The sequence below is a fragment of the Dipteris shenzhenensis genome, chromosome 1, assembly GCF_047967505.1.
Source record: "Dipteris shenzhenensis isolate YYH24624 ecotype China chromosome 1, Dip_SZ_1.0, whole genome shotgun sequence".
Taxonomy (NCBI): domain Eukaryota; kingdom Viridiplantae; phylum Streptophyta; class Polypodiopsida; order Gleicheniales; family Dipteridaceae; genus Dipteris; species Dipteris shenzhenensis.
Window position 1 is genome coordinate 67,725,945 of NC_141596.1, and position 10,484 is coordinate 67,736,428.

Here is a 10,484-nt window from a genome sequence, read left to right on the forward strand (position 1 = left end):
CGGTTCAGGGTGTGCCCTGGTTGTAATTTTGCTATTACTTTTTCCTAAAGAAGAATTAAGAAATACCGCAAGGGGCGCCAAGTGTTTGGGGCCAATCGATGTCGTTGTATGATCATTGAGCACGGGCATTCTAGCCTCACCTGTATTTTCTTTTATGCTATTTGATGTGGTGTGTTTAATTGGGTGCTAAGTGGCTGTAATTTACGGCGTGATCAGAGATAGTTGAGGTTTACCGCCCTTTGGGGTTCCGAAGGCCGGTTACAATCCATTTATACAAAGTCTTTGTACTGAGTTTCTGTCGGCAGTCCAGAAGTGAAGGGCAAACTCAGCCATGACAAAGGCTAGCACTAAAGGAGAAGGCTAATCAAAATGTAGTCCAAAATCTCTTCATTCAAGCTACAACTGCTTGTGAAGTCTAAACGATTTCATTTTAGTCCATACACATACGCATGGTCCTATCATGATTTCCCGCATCATTCACCAACCTTGAGCACAGGTTATCTAATGCACAAGATAATTGCTAGGATACTAATACACAATCTATCTCGCTTTACACGTGTGCACACAAGTAGATAGAGGATACTTCTAGATCTAAAGATGACATAGGTAGAGGTACATTACAAAACCTGTCCCAAAACTCTAGCTAGGTATGCCACCACTATGAGCCTAGGCTCACAGCCTCACCATCTAGAATCTCCCTCACCGTAGGGCTAGCTACGAAATCCAAGGTTAGCCAAACATGTAACAAGATCCAATCTTAAGCATAAACCACGACACCCATAGGAGGCATTATAAATCATCAATCCGCCACTGCATCAAACTGGCAAACTGTGCATCCCAATTGCTAGAGCAAGGCATAGGCATAGGCATCCTTTGACCTCAACAACCTGGTATCAACTTGGGTTCACCCTCTGTAACTGGGTGATTGCAATAGACCCAAGGAATCTTGTAGAGAATCTCAAATAGAGAACTAGAAACAAAGACAAGGAAAGAGAAACTGGGCTGGAACTCCGGGATTGTGCGCCCACAGCACGGGCTGCAACCAAAAACACCTGCCCCACACTAGAACAGGTTCTCGTGGTATCCAGAACCCCGCCAAAGACCTCAAAACAGAGATTCGCAGCAAAAAACCCTAATTCGCAGCAACAAAAGTCTGCCTCGGGCTGCGTGCAAGTGCAAAACGCATGCAACAAGGTTTGTACAGGCTGTATGGCCCAACCGTACAGTCCGTACACAGTTCCTGCAGCCTGGAGAGATTTTGTACAATTTGTACGGACTGCATGTCAGTCTGTACAGCCTGAAAAATCCGTCGTACAGGAGGCCAACAGCAGGAAGGGCTCCAGCGATTTGCAGATGGTGCTCCCTGGCTTGGACTGCGTGCACAGGACTGGAAAGCAAGGGAACGATGGAAAACGACGACTAGATAGCAACCAGCAGCCTGGAGCAAACAAGAGAAGAAGGAGATGGCGAATTTTGGAACAGGCTCTAGAATTGGATGCCAGCTGCCCTAATAGGAGGGAGATGCTAAAATTGGAGCTGATGGGCTGCATGCGTGACACGTGGCACATTAATGCCCCTAACCCCGTATACCAAGGAAACGTTGGTTTCCTAGGGGTAACTTTTAAAGGCTCTAACCCCACTAACCAATGACAAACATTGGTACTATCTAGGGGCAACCTTTCGATCCTTTTTAACCCCTCTTCCCACATGAAACTTCGGGAATCTATCTGGGGGTAAACTTCCTAGCTCTGTCGCACCCCTCCGCGAGGTCAACGTGATGCCATGCCTTGATTCTAACAGTTAGGTCTAGCCAGTGTGTTAGATGTTAACACTAGGGTCTTTCAGGAACTGACTGCTCCTCTAGGCTAGTCCCCCATGGCCAAACTGGTTATAAACTTAGTCATAGATTATTTGCTGACAAAATTCACGTCCCCGTGACATAACCCCCACTTGAAACAGCAAACATAATGGTTTGCTGCTCCAAATTACAGCAAATAACAATGCAAGAAGTAGGGCATGAATAACCCATCCAATGATATACAACTGGCCATGAACATATGGTCTAGGAGAGCACGTGAATCCACCATCCATAAGTCTAGGCATAACCAACTGGAGTGACTACCACCAAGCGACCCTATGATACCCTATGAGCTGTCCGTATTGAGGAGGTGGAGGCATGAACCCCCTCGCGAGCACCAGGTACTGGCTCCAGACCGATGCTCAGCTGAACTTGTATGTCCCTCGACCGTAGTCGGCATAAGCTGGAATGCACCCAAATATAGCCTCACTAGCTTAGGTGATCACATCTGCTAGTTCACCTTCCTCCAACCACTTCACATCTAGCGCTGAATAATTCTTAAACATTACCAAGTAGCGACGTTGAATGCGATGCCGTACTTTCCTGTCAGAGTGTGCCAAAATCTGCTCAGGAACAAGTACCTCATCAAGCTCTTCAACCTCGGGCTGATCCTCATGGAGCATATCATCTGGCACTTCACCTTGAAAAGGTTTCAATAAACTAACATGAAAGGCATTATGAATGGTCTAGTGATCCGGTAGCTTCAACCTGTAATCTACATCATTTATGGATGCCAAAACTTGGAAAGGACCATAGTACCGCATCTTCAACTTTGTGTACACTTTATCCTTGCCTTTCATCTTCTTTAGTTGTGCTTTCTGAAAATGCAGCAGTACCCAATCTCCTTCTTTCATGATCATTTCACGGCGGTGCTTATTTGCTGCCCTTTTGTGCTTATCTTGGCTTTTCTGGAGGGCTGATTTGACCTTTTGATAGGCAACATCCAGACTTTCCACAAACCTGTCCGCTTCAAAAATCTTCTCCGTCGTATGCAAAATGGGTGGAACCTTGCATTCCCCGGCCACAATTTCAAAGGGTGCTTTTCTTGTGGAAGAATGCACCGTATTGTTGTATGCAAACTTGACAAGTGGCAAAAACTGCTCCCATTTTGATTGCTGATCTGAAACATAGCACTTGAGGAGATCTAGGGCAGTGGAATTCGCCTCTTCGGATTGCCCATCTGAATTTGGATGAAAAGAGGACGAAAAATTCAAAGATGTACCCATGTTTTCGAAAATACCTCTCCAGAAAAGACTAGTCATCCTGGGATCTCTGTCACTGACAATTGATTGAGGCATCCCATGATGTTTGAAGTTTGAACACATGTGACATAAAAAGTCTTGCCATTTGATCTACTGTAATCTTTTTCCTTACTGGAATGAAATGGGCTTGTTTACTGAATCTGCAAATTATATCCATATCCCAACATGTCCACTGGATGTACAAGGCAAATCAAATATGAAATCCATGGCAATACTCTTCCAGGGCCTATCTGGAATAGGCAAAGGATGCAACAGCCCCGTTGGCTTTTGCCTATCATATTTCACTTCCTGGCAAGTGATACATGTCCTGACATAGGCACCCACATCCTTTTTCAACGTAGGCCAGTAAAAATAATGTTCCACAGCCTTAGCTGTAGCCTCAATACCTCTATGACCAGCGTATGGCGGAGCATGACTTTCTGTGAGAACCTTATTCCTAAGTTGCATGGTGACGCAGAGTCTCCCATGCATCATCATAAAACCATTCTTGAGGGCATAATGGTCATGCTTCTGCCCAGCCACAAGCTGTTCATGTACCCATGAAAATCAGTACTGATCTACCATGTCATCCAATTCATTGTGATATGAAATGGTCATTGTTGAAACTAGAGGCTTTCTAGACACTGCATCTGGATGTGGCCTCCTCGAAAGAGCATTTGCGACCACATTTTTATTGCCCGGCACATGCACAATCTGAAAATGGAACATAGAAAGAAAATTGGCCCACCGCATGTGCTTCTCGGACAGCTTCCTCTAAGTGAGGAAGTACCTCAGGGACTGATGGTTTGTCTGCACATAGAAATCAGCACCCAAAAGATAGTGCTTCCATGTGGTAAGTGCATGAATAACAGCCAACATCTCTTGTTCATAAACCTTCATGTGGTAAGTGCATGAATAACAACCAACATTTCCTGTTCATAAACGTGCATGTGGTACTATGTATCACTGAGAACCCTGCTCTCATATGCCACAACTCTTCCATTCTGCATAAGCACACCCCCAATGCTATGTCCACAAGCATCACAATGGACAACAAATGGTTTTTGTAGCTTTGGTAGAATAATCACGGGGTCTGAGCATAACTTCTCTTTGAGCTCCTCAAAGGCTGCAATTTCCCGATCCTTCCATCTGAAGATGACCCCTTTCTTTTGTAAGGCATACAAAGGTGATGCTATCTCAGCAAAATAACGGATAAACCGCTTGTAGTGCGAGCATAAGCCAAGAAAGCTTCGTACTTCATGGATATTCCTCAAAGGTGGCCAATTTCTGATGGCTTCTACCTTAGCAAGATCCATCCTCACTCCATCTGCTAAGATAATGTGGCCTAAGAAGTGAATTTTAGCCATGGCATTTATAAACCAGCTTGTGCTTGCGCAGCTATTCGAAAACTGCGGCCAAATGCTTCTCATGCTCTGCTTCACTCTTGGAGTACACAATGATATCATCAAAAAATGTGCCAACATAATCCCGATGATTTCGGAAAATCCTGTCCATCATCCTGTCTCCGCCTATTCTCTTTCTCCCGCAGCCCTCCATGGCATTCTTCCCCCTTCCCCATTTACCTTCCCTACAAGAGGCACCAGGCTGCACCAACTCGTCATGCGTAGCCTGGCCTATATTGTATTCCAACTTGTCTCGTCTTTAGTGCTTATGCCCATGCTTTAGTAGTCTTTTTGCTGCTCTGATCATGCTTCTACTGTCTGCGGTCATGAGTTTTCTTCCTCCATCTAGACGTATTCATCTTCGAAGAGCAAATCTTCATCCTCATTTTTTGGGCCAATCTCATCTCAAAGGGCATGAATGCTCATGTGGCAAATGTAGAATGAGAGCGGCTTAGGGGCTCATTTTAAAGTCGTCCATGCCTATTGGTCAATTGGTATCATGACCAAGTTCGTCAATTGCCAACATGTTATGTTGACCTAAAAGTCAGCATGCTGGGTCTTTTTCAAAAAGTCAACATTGGATTTCTTGTTCTATTTGGTCGTCACTTTTATCGCTTCAGTGTTTGGAATGTACTAATGTAAACTCAAAGGCTTGGACCTGTTTTCTCTCTATGGTCAGCTTGGGAAGAGCTTGTAGGTATAATTTGGAAGACTTTGAAACGGAAAAGAAGGGTCTCTGTTGAGGACTCCATATAGTTAACTCATTGTATCTTGGGATGCTGTTGTAAACAAGGGATCCTCTAAGGGAAAACTTTACAATTTGATCAGCTGATCATTACTTTGAGTTCTCCTTTTGTGTCATACACTCCTCTAAGAATAGGCATAGTTCTCCTTTTCTGCCTTTGTACAACTAAGGAGTCTTTTATCACTCAATGTAGTAATTTGATCACTTTACCAATACACAAGAGGTATAATCCAAGAAAAATAATGAACACAATCTTAGATATGAAGTCTTTTATCTACGGTGTATCGGCCTTAGGTATGTTTAGAATGATTGAACATAAGCTGAAAACAAAAAGTGGGGTGTTGAAAAGCCCGTTTTTCTTTTAATTTCAAAAGGGAGTTTGATTGAGTAAGTTAGGAATGTAATTTTGCATCTTTGTAGGAAGTGGTACATAAGTGCAAGGGGTTCATTTTGTTTTTTATGTTTTATTCATTCTGTAAATTCTTTCTTTCATTCCTACATGAGAGAGAGAGAGAGAGAGAGACAGAGAGAGAGAGAGATTTTATTCCTGTTTTTTTCTTGATTTGCTTGTTTATTTTAACTTAGTCACCTTCGTCCTTTCTTATTTATTTCTTATTTTCTCTCTTTTGTTTATTTGATGTATTTTAGTAAGCACTAGATTTGCCCAAGAGACTCCGCGGGTCTTTAGAAATCCAGTATAGCTGCTTATGCTCGGGCACTGATGATGACATAATAGTTGCTTTGCTTGCTAAGTATGTCTTCCTTTTGTTTTTCAAAAAATTTTGTTACCGCTTTTTTCTTCTCTTTCGTTTTCTCTTTTATTTTCTGTGTAGACCTTTGGAATTTAGAACAACAAAATTTCTAAATTTATACGATTAGATATATTCTAGTCTTACAAAGGTATATATATAGTTTGCTTCTTTGGGCTTTGATGAAGGATCAACAGTGCAATGGCTGTGGCAATTTAATCCTGGTTAACTTCATGACAGTGTGGAAAGCTTGTACCTGGGATATTGCAATATTCATTTCCCTCTCCCTATGTTTATTTTTAATGAAAACCTGTCTCTACTTCTTGAGTGTATGGGGCTTGGTGGGCGCATTACAGTTGATGTTCCAGGGACTAGCTCTCTTTTCTGTAAAGTAGCTGAATTCAACTGTGATTGAGAGTGGTAAAATCAGCATTTCTGCAGACTAGAGATGTGGGTGGTCCACGTTTTCTATTCGAACTTAATTCCTCAAATACCAATGTGGAGGTGAGATAATTGCTGGTAAGGCCTCTCTGAATATGAGTATAGCTGCTAAATGTGATCTCTGGCCTAAACCAAGGTAATGATAACTCTTCCAGGCTCACTCAGAGAGTGATTCCTCGCATACAGTTACTGTCTGGCACCGTAGATCTCTTTCGGATTGGTTGGGACTTGAAGCCAAAGAAAACGGTTTCGGCTTGCACATAGATTCTTGCAGATTCATTGGGATCTGAATCTGAAGATTGCACCTAGATTTGAAGGCTGAGTAACTTGTTTGGTCTTGCACCCTATTATCATTTATGTAATATGTTGTCAGGGCTCATTATTAGGACTTGAATATGCCTCAAAGTCACATTTAAGATGTCAGGGATGTAGGACTCAACCCACGTCCAAATTGTCTTTTAGATGCCATGGAAGTTTTGTTGGGGATGCTGATGAGCTCCTGCGGTTCTCAAACTTCCAGCGTCCTCTTTGTGAAATTGATGAACTATGTTGTAGCCTTGAATGGAGTTGTACACATTAGCAAAGGTTTTCCCCAAACACCCTAGTTTCTCTTCTCCCAAATGATTGTTGATATTTGCTTTCTCCTAGCAGGAGTTGTCAGTGGCTTTACCTTTCTCTCTAAATAGGGAAAAACCACTTTGTGCTTTGTATGCAGGGCTTTACGAGTGTTGAAGTCTGCAGATCTGATACTGACTGAGGATACACGACATTCTGCAAAGCTATTACAACACTATGACATTCACACACCCACTGTGGGTTATCAATAACCTCCTTTGTGTAGGGTAATATTTGACTTCCCCATGATAGCATCGTTTTGAGTGCACCCTTGATAAGTAGTTTAGTTTATTTTTATCTGTCTGAAGCCCTTGAGACTTTACTTATTTTTGCTCTTGTTTCTTTGATGGACAAAATGATTTTTATCGTATCTCTGATTAAACCAGCAAAGACTTGCAGGTAAGTTACCACAAATTTAATGAGACGAGGAGGACGAAGTTTGCTCTCGAACGCCTTCAGCATGGTGGAGCTCTAGCTCTCATAAGTGATGCTGGCATGCCGGGTATTAGTGACCCTGGTGCTGAGCTTGTAAGCTTTTCATCTGGAGCTTGTTTTTGGCAGTACAGATGGACCGAGTCGTAATGCAAAATTGTGTGTGAAAGGGAAGAATTATTCATCTTTGATCGCTATCCTTTGTTTTCAGGTCATGACCTGTGTAGACGCCAAAATTTGTGTTTTTCCTATCCCAGGACCATCGGCAGTTATTGCAGCTCTTGTTGCAGCTGGCTTGCCAACAACTGAGTTTTCATTTGGTATCTTTTCTTCTTCGCATGGATTGATGAATTCTTCCTGGAACTAAGTTGCCCATGTCTTCTTCAATCTTGGTTTCTTAGTTGCTTGTGCCATCAAACACCTTCACAGTGTTTCTTGGGAAAGAAGACAATGGACATTCCTTTTTTGCAGTTGGATTTCTACCTGCACAAGAAAGCCAGAGGAGAAACAGGTTGACAGTTGCCTCCAGTGAGTCTGCCACACAGGTCCTTTATGTGCCTCCTCACAAACTTTGTCGAGTCCTGGAGGACTGCTTAGCTGCTTTTGGCTCTTCTAGGTGAAGAAGCATTCATGATTGAATATCCTTTTCCTTTTTCTTTCTTTTTACATTTGTCTCTTTCAATATATGTACTTGTCAACTTAAGATTTCCTTGTTAAAGAAACGAAGAAGAGATATCCATTATTGTGGTATGAAATTCCCAGACTAGTTCACTTATATAATGTGTCCCGGGGGAAGGGCTTACGGATTGTACAGCATGAGAGTTGTATGTCGCTAAACATTCACGGAGGCCATTCTGGAGCCCACCAATTTGTTGTATGATATGACTAGTCTCTTTTCTTATTGAGTGGGCTTGTATGCAGGCGTTGCGTGGTAGCAAGAGAAATGACAAAAATCCATGAAGAGGTGCTATGATCCAGCATGGCTTTTCGATTCTAAATTTTTATCTATGCAAATTGGAACTAAAGCTCTGTTTTCACAGTTCTGGCGTGGCACATTAGAAGAGGCAATTGCTGAATTCTCAAGTCGCAATCCACGTGGAGAAATCACACTGGTCATAGAAGGCTTCCAGCCAAGTGACGTGCGAGGACCAACGGATGAAGAGCTTCTGCTGGAACTAGAGACTGCCTTGGCAAATGGCATTAGTGCCTCAGAGGTTTATTAGATATACTTTGCTGAACTTAAAGTCATGTTTTTTAGCCACAGTTAAATGAATTGTTCTTTTCCAAGACATCCACAAGAGCTCTAGAAACTTGCTTGGTTTCACACAGCCTTTTTGATGCTTGTGCAACTTTGATCGTGCTCTTGCAGGCAGCCAAATTGGTAGCACAGAAGGTGTCTGCAAAGAAAAAAAGGGTCTATGAGCTCATGTTGAAATTAGCAGGAAAGGCATAATGAAGAACATCTGTGAAGAAGCCAGTCAACGCTGTTTTGAAACATGTTGGATATATCTAGTTCATACAGTGCTGGATTGGTTGAGAGGACTTGTAAATAGTCTTTCAAACTAACAGGTGGTCAGTACATGATGTTTTTCAAGACCATACCATTGCATGGAAAGCATCTCAATATTGGTGCAAACAAATGTGACAGCATTTGGACACATACCTGTAAAGGATAATCTATTGGTTTGAAGTATGATTAGGTGTTGATGCTTTACTTGTGTGCTTTTGTAATTAAAGAAGCTCAAATCTCTCTACATGCTATAGATTCTTTACTCTTATTCCCTTACATTAGCCTGTTGTGAGGAATGTTGATAAGCAAGAAATATTCAAAGTCATTACATGAAGTAGTTTTTTACATGGTTCTAAATGGATCTTTTGCAACCTTCAGAATGATCTTTGAAACAGACGAACTGAAATTCAAGTAAATTTTTCGAGGTAAATGTCTCCCGTTTTTGTAGTAAAAATCATTGGCATATGTCTCTACTACAAATGGCTTACTAGGTCTATCATGGCCAGCAATGGTGTTCAATATGTTTAATTCATTTTTTATGAAGAATTCAGGGAGGTCCATGGTGGCATTTAGAGTTAGTGCACCTCCAATTTACAAACTTTCTAGCATTGCTTAGTTTGTAAAAATTAGGATTGAAGAGAGGGAATCCCTTAATGTTAAGAAAATGCCCTTCAATTCATGTAACCTCTAGCAAGTATACACTTCACAACTACAAATAATTGAGGCTAAGTGGGATTGATCTGATTCATTATGATGCCCACGTGACAAGGCCTCCAAGTGGAGCATGTCATGATATCTTGTGTACATGAGGTTTCCAACCCTAGATGTTAGAGATGATAATTATGTAATGAACAGATGCTTAATACAACACCCAAGTCAGTCTAATTTATACTTTAATGCTATATAGTTCATTACGCTATTGGTTGCATAATGGCCATGGCAACCTCTTAGTATGCATGTAGAAATTCCAATGCATGCTACATGAACTAATGCATACTAGTGCTAATCAAAGTCAATCAAATGGAATACTTTGGTACTCAAATGGTGACTTTGGAATATGGCCCACATCAGTGAGGTTGCTTGTAGGATGCCTTGGATTTTTGTACAAATGCATGGGATTGCAAGAAAACATTGGAACCTCATTACTAAAGATGGACACCTACTCATAGCCTTTTAGCAATCATGAGTAGAGAAGAGTCATCTCTACAAAGGGAGTTGATGGATTGCAATAGCACCAATGATTTGGGATTTTGAAGCTCAAGATGAGCTTGGCTAGGCAAGAGTCACCAAATGTTGGAAAAATCTTGAGTCGAGAGAAGAGTAAGTTAAATTTGAGTGGAAAACATAACTTTTTCCTTGACCTTGGAGTGCATTTCATTTGGAGTGGCACCTTGGAGCTTGTGGGGAGTGATTACCTATATATTGGGGACAGAAGATTGAACGACATCCTAGCCAAAAACATAGGACCTTTCTTTTATTCATTGTTTAAT

At 41.7% G+C, this 10,484-nt stretch overlaps 1 protein-coding gene across 1 annotated transcript in view; it reads left to right on the plus strand.

Moving 5' to 3' along the window:
- The window catches only part of LOC147906265 (Tetrapyrrole (Corrin/Porphyrin) Methylase), a 30,834-nt gene extending 21,593 nt beyond the window's left edge, over window positions 1-9,241 (plus strand). Inside the window, exons 3-9 of the mRNA XM_087383862.1 lie at window positions 7,153-7,249; window positions 7,452-7,580; window positions 7,696-7,804; window positions 7,956-8,100; window positions 8,406-8,448; window positions 8,525-8,698; window positions 8,854-9,241. Coding sequence (XP_087239988.1) covers window positions 7,153-7,249; window positions 7,452-7,580; window positions 7,696-7,804; window positions 7,956-8,100; window positions 8,406-8,448; window positions 8,525-8,698; window positions 8,854-8,937 — 781 coding nt within the window. The 3' untranslated portion in view covers window positions 8,938-9,241. The remainder of the gene's footprint in view (window positions 1-7,152; window positions 7,250-7,451; window positions 7,581-7,695; window positions 7,805-7,955; window positions 8,101-8,405; window positions 8,449-8,524; window positions 8,699-8,853) is intronic.
- The last annotated feature ends 1,243 nt before the right edge of the window (window positions 9,242-10,484 follow it).